Source organism: Natator depressus, chromosome 2 (genome assembly GCF_965152275.1).
Source record: "Natator depressus isolate rNatDep1 chromosome 2, rNatDep2.hap1, whole genome shotgun sequence".
NCBI lineage: Eukaryota > Metazoa > Chordata > Testudines > Cheloniidae > Natator > Natator depressus.
In genome coordinates, this window is record NC_134235.1 from 222305828 (window position 1) to 222317861 (window position 12034).

At 45.7% G+C, this 12034-nt stretch overlaps 1 protein-coding gene across 4 annotated transcripts in view; it reads right to left on the reverse strand.

Annotated features, from left to right (window-relative positions):
* Positions 1-12034, reverse strand: part of RUNDC3B (RUN domain containing 3B) — a 139826-nt gene that overhangs the window by 85258 nt on the left and 42534 nt on the right. For all 4 annotated transcript variants that reach the window (XM_074945981.1, XM_074945979.1, XM_074945978.1 and 1 more), the window contains exon 4: positions 1150-1235. In XM_074945981.1, coding sequence (XP_074802082.1) covers positions 1150-1235 — 86 coding nt within the window. The remainder of the gene's footprint in view (positions 1-1149; positions 1236-12034) is intronic.

Consider the following 12034-nt stretch of genomic DNA (forward strand, 5'->3'; position numbering starts at 1 on the left):
ATAAAACAAAGAGTTTTATTAAAAAAAAGACATGCTTAAGTGCTTTCAGAATTTCTCACACACTTCAAGGTGTAAGTATACCTGGATAAGTGCTCATAATTTTAAGCAAAGAGCATGTGACTGGAAGGCTCAGTTCATTCATCTGTAAAATGGGAATAATATCTACCTCACGCTGGTGCAATTTAAGATTTGTAAAGCACTTTGAGATCCATGGACAAAAAGTCAAGAACAATAATATATGGCAAGTGAAATTATTTTCCCTTACTCAATTTTGTTGCTGTTCTTTGAATATTCTCCAGTCTATTTAAGTCTCTCTGATATCGTGAGGCCTGATACTCGCATTATTATAGGGGCAGTCTCAGCTCTATATACAGAGACCCCTCTGCTCTATGACATGAAGCCCCTGCAAGAGCAACCCAAAACAGCAGCAACATATTTTGATACCATATCTATCATACTACAAGCTCATATTAGATTTCCTAGCCACTATTGCCTTCTCTTTTATTAAGGCAATAAAACTATATAGTTGGTATATTATCAAATATAACCAAAGTTATTACATTTTACAGCAGTACTTCACAGCTGTAACCAGCACTCGTGTGCATTAATTCTAACCTTTTCCTCTGTCCTTTCTAAAGTACTTCACCGGAAGTCTCTTCCTTTTCCCCCCCTAAGTTATGCCTGGGGAAATTTTCCATAATAACTGGGACAAATTTAATACTTCTTCCACTGTGTTTCTGAAGTCTTTTTAATCTAATGGCACTTCCTCTATCTTGAGAAGAAGACCTCAGACCAATGTTTAATCTTCTACCTTTATGTAGGCAACAAGCACCAACCCCTCTTCCAAAGTTTAGTTTCCTATCTCACTGATCCTCTCCAAAATCTCCATTTAAAAAAAAAAAGCCAAACTTATCATCAGAGAGGAATATACGAGTTTCCAACTATGCCAATGCTAACATACAAATATAGGCCTCTAGATCAGTCTGCAAGGGCAGCAACGGATACCCCTCACACAAACTAAATACACCATTTCTGCTATTTACTTCTATTCTTATATAGATCAAGTACCAAGTTCATTCCTGAACCCGGGTCTTTTGCCGAAGCAACATTTTGAAATTTAGCATTAAGCAAATATAAGGACTGTAAGACCTGGTTGTTTTGAAGTCTCTTAGAGCTGCAGAAATATATTCTGACAAATGTTTTTCCATAAGTGCAACTCTGATCCATGCTCTGCCCTGAAAGGAAGAAGAAACAATATCAAATATTTAAATCACATACTAAAAAGCATTCTGAAACCTCTGGAAAGCAATCAGACCACTACAGCTGGAGGGGGAAAGCCACTACGCAATTTGCTACTAAAAATATAAATTTGTTATTTAATGTATACTTGACTACAGGAATAAGAAAATAAAACTACAAAACATATTTCTCACATTTTAAAAGGGTATTCAAATAAGAATTCTGAAGTAGCAATCTTTCCTTCAAGAATATAGGAGTGGCTAACTTTCACTCAGAGTTGTACAAAATGTTTCTAATTTAATGAAAACAGATGTCAAAGCTTTGGCAACTTTCCATACCTATTTCTGTAAATAAGTTTTGCAACATACCTTTACTTTGGAACTCCTTGTAAACTGCATTTTTGCAATCACTGAAATCTGTTTATTAATCAGTAATTTTACACAGAATTATATTATAAAATGGTGTTTGTCTGTACATAATTTTAAAAGCTAAACTGTGTGTTCTTAAATAGTTGGCAGTGCAGTCTACAATGTTTTCTAATTTAAATTTTTTCACTGATACCAGTCAAATATACCCAAATCAAACGCCAGTAAACAGGTGGCATGCTCCAAACCAAAAATTCGTAAATGAGACACCAGCTACTTTAGATTATATACAAAGGCTCGTCACACAATTCATAGATTCTAATGCCAGAAGGGACCATTGTGATCATCTAGGCCAGGGGTGAGCAAACTTTTTGGCCTGAGGGCCACATCGGGGTTCCGAAACTGTATGGAGGGACAGGTGTAGTGTATTAAATTGCTCCCTGTATGAATGTGCTACTTACGGTGTACTACTTACGACTGCCAGTCCTGGTGCTCTGAGTGGCATGGTAAGGGGGTGGGGAGCGGGAGTGTTAGATAAGGGGCAGGCAGGTCCCGGGAACAGGGGGCAGTTGCATAGGCGTGGGAGTCCCATGGGGCCTGTTGGGGGCGGGGTTGTGGATAGGGGTCGGGGCAATCAGGGGATAGGGAGCAGGTGGGGGTTGGATAGGGGGTGGAGTCCCAGGGGGGTGGTTAGGGGCGAAGGTCCGGGGAGGGGGCAGTCAGGGGACAAGGAGCATGGAGGGTTGGATGGGTCAGGAATTCTGAGGGGGGGCAGTCAGGGAGTAGGAAGGGGTGGGGGCCAGGCTGTTTTGGGAGGCACAGCCTTCCCTACACAGGTGTAACTGTCTTAAATTGCTCCTCATAGGAATGTGCTACTTACGGCTGCCAGTCCTGGTGCTCTGTAAGTAGCACATTCCTACACTACATCATGCGGCTTTGACGGCACAGTGAGCGGAGATTGCATGGCAGGGGGGACAGCAGGGGAGGGGCTGGGGGCTAGCCTCCCCGGCGAGGAGCTCAAAGACAGTCACACAGGCCAGACGTGGCAGGACGGTCCCACGGGCCGTAGTTTGCCCACCTCTGATCCAGGCCAAAGAGAGCAATTATAGCAGACACCAACTATCACTGGTTTCACACATCCATATCAAGAGTTTAAAAATTGTATTAAAAGAGTAAGGACTTATGTGTGTATATACACACATACACGCGCGCACACACATGCTTCAGCAGACTATTGACTGAAACGGTAGTAAAACCTGGGCATGCTTTCTACAATAAAGAAGAAATTTTTATATGATAGTTGATCCTAATTCAAAAGATAGGAAATAATTCCAAACAATCTGTTGGGGTAATCATAACTGTTGCCTAATTAAAACGATCAGGTCAAGTTATTTCCAAACTATATCAAATCTACCAGCAATTAATTATGTGGCAAGTCATCTTGTTAGTTATTTTTTAAAATTATATATGCAACTCTTATTAGGTCCATTTCACTGCTGAATTGTTATAAAGATTTTAGCAAAAATACTAGCTAACCAACTGCAGCCCATGTTCTCCGTTTATATAAACCCAGATCAAACTGCATTAATTAAAGATAGACAAATGGTAATATAATGGATATAATATCCATATATCCTTGGAATAACTCGTAGTGCCAAATAAAAAAACCACACATTTATTTTATCACTTGGTGTATAGAAAGCTTTTTGTTAGTCTAGAGAGGAACTACATATTTAATATCTAGTCCCATATGGATATTGGCCCCTACTTCTTAAATGGATTAGTGCTTTTTATGCCAGCCCAAAAGCAGCTATGCAAGTCAACAGCGCTACATCTCCACTATTTGTATTACACAGGGGGAAAATGTTTACTAACATGTTCTGTAACTGTTGTTTTGCAAGATGTGTTGCACATGTCCATTCCACTTCAGGTGCGTGCATGCCAAGTGCACTGGTGTCAGAGATTTTTTCCTCAGTGGTACCCGTTGGGGCAGTGCACGCCCTCTCTGCTGCCTTGTGCTGCTGCGTGATAGTATAAGGGCAGAGCCATCTCCAACCCCCCTCAGTTCTTTTTTTTATCAGAGTCTATCTGATAAGAGAGGGAAGGAAGGGTGGGTTACGGAATCAACATACAACACATCTTGCAGAAAAATAATTATAGAACAGGTGATTTCACATGTCATTCCACTTCAAGTAACTCACAGGCAGTTCAATCTCGAGGCGGGATTAGAGTCTACCAGAATAATAATGGAAAGACAAGCAGCCCAAATCTGGCATCATCACTATATTATTATATTTGCCTCTCATTATGCCATCTTGCATGCACTGCAGACCAAGTTACAGCTCTGCAAATAACCAGAATATAGGCACACAGGCTAGAAAGGCTGCAGACACTGCATGTGATATGGCTGAATGAGCCATTACCCTACTTGGTGGAGTTACATTGGCCATGTCATAGCACAAATGTATACAAAAGGAGATCCATGACAAAATTAAAAACTAAGAAGAGACCAGAAGGCCCTTCATACTGTCTGCAACTGCCACAGACAATTGGGAGGATCTAAATGGTTTAGTTCTCTCCAAGTAAAATGCTAACCCTCTCCTAATGTGTGGCGTCTCTTCTTATCCTTATGAGCATGAGACTTAGGGAAAGAAGTTAATAAATATAATGTCTGATTGATGTGGAAGTGAGAGACCACTTTGGTGAGAAATTTCAGATGAGAGGGTAAGTTTACCTCATCCTTGTAGAGGACTGAATATAGAGGGTCAGACACTAGAGCTTCTAATTCATCCACTCTCCTGACTGAGGTGATTGCCACTGAGGTGGCAACTTTCACTGAGAGGTGGAGAAATGAACAGGTAGCCAGGGATTGAAAGGGAAGATGCATTAAGGGTAGAAAGCTGAAATAGCTGATAGGTGGACCCTGATGGAACTAATGGCAAGCCCTAGCTGTTTCAGGTATAACAAATAGTCCATGTGATGGGGTGGACTGAAAGGGCTTAAGGTGGCCAGATAGGCCTATTAACTCCACAGGCCGCCCCTGGAAGGAGAGCCAGAGAGTAGGGGATTGATTGCAGGCAGGTTTAGCTGGGCACAAAGTGATAGGACCTATAAAACAAGGAAGATGGCAACACACAGGGGCGACTGCTGAGAAAAGCTGCAGTCACACCCTGGGAACAGGAAGTTGGAGCTAATATACTCAGAGAGTATATCAGAAGAGTAGGAAGCAGTCCAGGGCAGGAGCAGTGAGGACAGAGAGCAAAGCCCAGAACGACTGGTTTGAGGGTCCGTGGACTGGAACCTGGAATAGAGGGCGAGACCGGGTTCACCTACCCCCTGGGAAGGAGCACTGGTGGGACAATGAACTGGAAGACTGTCTGGGTCACTGTGCCTTTGAAGAACTATACCCCAGAGGTGGGGGGGGGAGGGCACTGAGTGACCTGGCTGGAGGGCTGAGTCATGAAGAGAACGCTGCAGTTCCTGGAGTGAGAGAGGGGCAGCAGACCAGAGAGAGCAACGGAGTGAGAGCGTGCAACTACAGGAAGCGGCGTTGTCCTGATGAACTAATACCCAGAATAGCCAGGAGGAGGCAACCAACTAGCAGTGAGTGGAGCACCATTTAACAGTCTAGCATGTATTTTAACAGAGCCTTTTTGATGGGACCAGATGGAGAATCTCTGCCATTTAGCCTGGTAAGTATACCCAATAGAAGGTTTACTACTATTCAAGAGCACATCTTGTACCTCCTTTAAACAGCTCTCCTTCTGAGGTGTTAACCATGGAACATCCAGGCTGTTAACTGAAGAGCCTCCTGGTTGGGACTGAAGAAGTGACCACGGTCCTGAGATATCAGGTCTGTGTCCGATGAAAGCGTCAAAGGAACCTCGGCTGAGAGGCTCAGCAAAGAGGAAAACCAATGCTGGTGAGGCCACACCGGCACTATCAGCACATGGTCCTGCTTGATTTAACACTCTAGGTAGGAGTGACAGTCAAAATGACAGACTGGACTTCTACATAGAGTGCTTCCACAGACATGCACAGGCTGAAATCATGAACAAACAGCATCACTTGGCCCATAACCTCAGCTGCACAGAACACAATGCCATCCACAGCCTCAAAAACAACTCTGACGTTATAATCAAAAGGGCTGACAAAGGAGGTGCTGTAGTCATCAAGAACAGGTCGGATTATGAACAGGAGGCTGTCAGACAACTCTCCAACACCACATTCTACAGGCCACTATCCTCCAATCCCACTGAGGGGTACCAAAAAAACTACAGCATCTGCTCAAGAAACTCCCTGCTACAGCACGGGAACAAATCTACACAGACACACCCCTAGAGCCCTGACCAAGGGTATTCTGTCTGCTACCCAAGATCCATAAACCTGGAAATCCTGGAAGCCCAGACATTGGCACTCTTACAGCAAGATTATCTGGCTATTTGGACTCTGTCCTCAGACCGTACGCTACCAGCGCTCCTAGCTATCTTCAAGACACCACCGACTTCTTGAGGAAACTACAATGCATTGGAGATCTTCCATGGTGGCCAAGATGGTGTTTTCAGGATGTAGAAGCTCTTTACACCAATATGCCACACGAGGATGGACTACAAGCTATCAGGAACAGTATCCCTGATGAGGCCATGGCACATCTGGTGGCTGTGTTTTGTGACTTTGTCCTCACCCACAATCATTTCAGACTTGGGGACAACTTACACCTTCCAGTCAATGGCACTGCTCTGGATACCTGCATGGCCCCACAATATGCCAACATTTTAATGGCTGACTTAGAAAAGGAAGTTACTCATCTTGTGCAGTAACGATGGTTCTTCGAGGTGTGTCCCCCTGTGGGTGCTCCACTTTAGGTGTCTGTATGCCCCTGCACCTCTAATCGGAAATTTTTGGTAGCAGCGTCCCATTGAGCCTGCCCATATGCTCTCCCTCCCTCATGGTCTGCCTCGAGGCTATATAGCACTGCATGGGCGAACCCCACTCACTTCCTTCTCTACCACAGAGCCCAAAAGAGAACTCTGAAGTAGAGGGGAGGAGGGCGGGTTGTGGAACACCGATAGGGACACACATCTCGAAGAACCATTGTTACTGCACAAGGCGAGTAACTTCCTCTTCTTCTTCAAGTAGTGTCCCTATGGGTGCTCCACTTTAGGTGACTCCGGAGCAGTACCCACCACTGGAGGCTGGGGCTTCGGCGCAGAGTCTTTTACTACAGAGAGTACTGGGGAATCGAAGATGGTGTCAGCGGCCAAATCTTCAGTGATCGCATGTTCTGCGAAAGTATGGACAGAGGCCCCAAACATTGCTCTATAGATTGGGGAGATAGGGGAATGTGATTGAGGTAGGAACCGATCTCATGGAGTGCGTATGGACAGGAGCAAATTGCGCCCTTGCTAAGTGGTTAATGCAACTAGAGACTCTTTTTGGATAGTCTTTAAGGAGATTTCACAGCTTTTGAATCTTTCTGTGGATGAAAGGAAGAGTTTAGGGGATTTCCTGAAGTCCTTAGTCCTGTCCAAGTAGGATGCTCATGTCCTTCTAATATCTAGCATATGCACAATTGTCTCCCAGTTGTCACAATGTGGTTTTGGGAAAAAACAGGGAGATGGATCTGTTGATGCATATGGAAAGTGCAGAAAAAGTAGGGAGAAACTTGGGATATGACCTTAGAGGTGTTTGTTTTGTTTTTGTTTTTTTAAAGATAAAGGCCATGAACGATGGGTGTGCCATCAGGGCCGCTATTTCTCCTATGTGCCTAGCAATTAGAAATGCTGTCGTCATGGACAGGTGTAAGAGAGAACAAGTTGCCCTGGACTCAGAGGCAGGTCTAGTCCAATCCCAGAACTAGATTAAAGTCCCAGGCTGGAGCGGGTGGTGTCACATGGGGGAAGAGAGTCCCAATGCCCTTAAAGAATCTACGCATTAGTGGTTGAGCAAACTCCAAGTGGGAAGCCATTTTCACCATGAGATGTACCTTAAGGGAACTGAGTGAGAGTTTAAAATGTAGTGCAAAATCAAAGGGAGGAAAGATGAGGTCGGGTCTGTCCCTTTGGAATGGTACAAACTTGGAGTCGTTTCCATTTTGTAGATAGGTATGCGGAGTGATCAACTTGTGGTTGTGTTGCAACATGTGTTTCAGCTTGTCAGAGCATTCTGCTTCTAAGCCTTGGAACAAAGAAAGATCAAAGCCTGGAGGCGGAGGACCCATGGGTTGGGGTGAAGGGTCAGCCCACTGTTTTGAAAGAGCGGGGGAGGAATGGGCTGACATCAGAGGAACAGGAGGGCATATTGCCATCTGCGTCAGGTAAGGGAGCCAGAATTGTCATAGTCAAGAGGGGCAATCACAGTAACTCTCGCTTTGTTTTGTTGAATTTTCAGTAGAATCTTGGATAGGGTAGGAAACTGGGAAAAGACATACAGGTGGGCCCTGTCCACTGGGAAGATGAGGGCAGCTGCCAGTGAATGTTTCCCCAAGCCGGCCCTGGAGCAGTAACCAAGGACGTTTCTTGTTCCGATAAGTAGCGAAGAGATCCATAGGCCGGGTTCCCCAAAGAGTGGCTATATCTTGAAGCACCTCTGAATTCAGCATATACTCACTGTCATGAGAAAATTCCAACTGAGACTGACTGGTTATCCTGTTTGTATCCCTTGTAGACAGATAGCTGAGATGAGCACATTGTGATGGGTGCATCAGTTCCAAAGTTTGAATGCTGTCTTGCAGAGGGAAGGAGATCTGGCAGCTCCTTGGCAGTTTATACAAAACATACAGGTCACATTAAGTCCATCATAACCTTTGTGTGGTGTTTTTGATGAAAGGCAGAGTTTGTGCACAGGCACTCCTGACAGCCCTTAGCCCCAAAAGAGTGATATGGAAGGTCATTTCTGTGGAAGGCCATTTGTCCTGAACTTTGTTGTTGTGTAGGCGAGCTCCCCAGCATATTAGGGAGACGTGTCCCAGGGTGGTGAATGTGGGTAGTGAGAGGAGCGCTCTCACTTGTACTGCATCAGGTTGGTGCTGATCAAGTCCAGTCACTGTACCGGGGTTAGTATGCCACTACAATGAAGTGAATCTTGGAGAATACCCGGTATGAAGCAGTCTGTACCTATAATGATCCTGCCCCAAAGGGAAGCAGTACTAAATCTCCTGTAGGATGGCTGTATTGAGATATGGAAGTAGGCACCCTGTAGGTTCAGGGCTAGTAATCAGTCTTTCCTCTAGAGCTGGTCCTAACTGCTGAGAAGTAAGGTAAGGTGACTTCTGAGTGGCGTGACAGCTGTATAGATGGCAGCTGATGCTGTAAGGTTTCATTGTTCAGGCCCCCGATCAGCTCATCAAAGTGCTTATAAGAGGCAGTTTGAGAGGTCATGGACTGGGGTGCAGACTGTTCTCACATTTGAGCCCTGGGCCTCTTACACTGTGGCTCATAACAGCACAGACATGGTGAGTATTGAGAAGATTGTGATCTGTGGTGTGGTTGAGAAGTATATCTTCTCTTCTGTTCCACAGTGTAGATTCCTAAGGAGTGTAGTGCAGTCCGAGAATCCTTCAGGATGTGGAGAGAAAAATCTGTTTTCTCCTCAAAGAGTTTGGCCCTTCAAATTGGAAGTCTGTAGCTCTTTCAGCAATCTAGAGGGGTGTAGCGAACAAACAAACCAAAAAACCACAACCCACCTCAGTACCACTATCATGGAGACTGGGCAGGCAGCTGTAACAGCTACATCCAGTGGTGTCTCTAGGACCGGTCTGGCTATTAACTGACCTTCTCTAAGAATGGTCTGAATCTGTTCTTTTTGTGTTTCCAGTAATGTTTCAGAAACATCCTGGGTTTCCCAAGATTAACACAATTGTTTTGGCCATGACAGTTTGGTAATTTATGACTCTAAACAGTAAAGTTGTCGATGAATACGCCATCTTGAGAAGCCTGATTATATGGAGTTGACTTGGCATTATGTTGCTTGCTTCATGCATTAACCACATCCACTATCATGGAGTTGGGTTGCGGATGTTGAAAACAAAGTCTGCCTCTTTGGGTAGAGATGTAGGGTTCTTTTTGTTTACATTCCGTTGCTGGTTGGTGCCAGATGGTTTTGGTAGGATCTAGAATCAGCTCATTAATTGGGAGGACAGTTCTAGATGAGAAGGTAGTATGCAGAATTTCCACCAACTTGTGATGAGTATCTGCCACCTCTTGTAAGGGAATCTGCAGCTCATCTGCCACCCTCTTGGTAAGATTCAGAAAGTTCTTAAATCTTCACCTAGTGATGAGGTGTGGGCAGCACAGTCTCATCTAGGAGAGATGAGGAGAAGTGTGCTGAAGAGGTAGCTTCCTCTTCAGGTTTTTTTTTTCCTTCCCCCTTCTTTCCTGTTCTGAAAAAGCTTTCTCCTGTCCTGGCTCAAGTGCTTTCCTGCCCTGGCTCAGGTGCCAGGCTGTAGCAAACCATCTCGTGGACTCTCCCTGAGAGACACTGGAGACGGTGGAGCCATGTGTGTATATACCCAAAGAGTTACAATATGGCCTTGGGAGGGAGAGGCAGGAAGCCAGGCACGGGCAGTTGGCGTGATGGAATTGGGGATGACCCTTGTAGTGTGGTGGGAGGGAATGATCTCCTCCTGGCCAGTGTCATGTTCGTCAGTGGGTAAGGGTGCCGCTGACTGGGGTATTGGCAGTATACAGCCCAGTGCTAAGAGCGATTCTGGGTGCCGGGATGTGCTCGGATACCGGGGTCCTGGTACCAAGAAATGGGGATTGTGGTTCTTCCCCAATCATCAGGTCTCCAGGGTGTCAGAGCTCATGTGGTATCATGGGTTCATTTGGTACCTCAGAGGAGGGTCCGTGGTACATTGTCAGTACCGATAGTTGGGCAGAGCACTCCCTAAATGAAAGTTTTGCCCAGTACAAAAAGTTTGTTGGTGCCACTTTTTTTTTTTTTTTTTTTTTTAAGAAACGGTATGGTAATTGTCTCTCCCTGGGTACTGAGGCCACAGGCCTCCAGAGTATCAAAGCACCTGTGTTACCATGGGCTCATCCGGAACCCCAGAGGAGTGTCTGTAGTCGGTATCAATGGTTGGGAAGGTGCAGAACACTTCCTAGATGGGAGTTTTGTTGCATCTGGCACCAAAGGCTCTCTCTATGCCGCTTTTTTAGAGATGGTACGGTAACTGACCCCACTCCTTAGGGGATGGTACCATTGCCTCAGAGCAGGAAGGTGGAAGCCTCTGGTGTGTGGGTGCCGAAGCAGAGCTGACAGCAGGACTTCTCTGTGTTGCTCTTTTAGAGATGGTACAGTAACTGTCCCCTCTCGGTGCACTAGTTGCCCAGAGTAGAGCTCAGAGCAGCACAGAGCTTACAGAAGCCCCTTGTCGGTGCAGAGAGCAGAGCTCAGAGCAGGGCAGAGCTCACAGCAGGAAGCCCCTTCTCAGGTTTCAGCTTCCAGAGCTTCCCTGTGGAACAGTGCTGCAGCTGAGCTCACAGCAGGAAGCCCCAGTGCCTAACTGGAGCAGCAGCTGAGCTCACAGCAGGAGGTTCCTCCTCTGCTGGTATTGTCCTACCAAGTTTCAGAGTAACAGCCATGTTAGTCTGTATTTGCAAAAAGAAAAGGAGTACTTGTGGCACCTTAGAGACTAACCAATTTATTTGAGCATAAGCTTTCGTGAGCTACAGCTCACTTCATCGGATGCATGAAGTGAGCTGTAGCTCACGAAAGCTTATGCTCAAATAAATTGGTTAGTCTCTAAGGTGCCACAAGTACTCCTTTTCTTTTTGTCCTACCAAGGTGGCCGCTCTGGGGAGTCCCACTCGTTGGCCAGCTACTCGGGGGTCGGTACCGAGATGGCCACACTGGGGAACACCCCTCTGGCTGGCCAGTTGCTCGGAGGAGCCTTTCCAGGGGGAGTCCGCTGGTGGCTTCCCCCCCCCTCCCCCTCTTCACCACTCAACCCCTTTTGAAGTGAAGACTCCGGGGATGATCCGGGGTCAACACCCACTGGAGTCCCCTGCAGACTGAAGTGTTTATAGGGAGGAATTTTTACTTCCACTCCCAGCTCCTGTGAGCCTGCAGTTTTCAGTGTGGCAGGTAAAGCACTTCTGTGAGGGTCTCCCAGGCACAGTGAGTGTCTGGCCATTACAGGAACTGACTCCTGGCAGGAGAGGCACCGCTTGGAGCAGAGAGAGCCAGGCAAGCCCCTGAGCAGGGGGTTGTCATCCTCTAGCAGGGAGGAATATGTAGAAGAACAGCGTCTTTCTTTTCCTTTTCTTTTTTTTTTTTTTTGGTAATTGAAAAAGAAAATAATTATGAGTCTACTAGATGCCTGGGGGGAAGGGGGAATGCCCCCAGACAGGGAAGGAAAGTGAAGTTCTTTTCCTTTTTCTCTTTTCCTTTTAAGCCAAAGGAATAAAATAAAATAAAACAAAACTAGC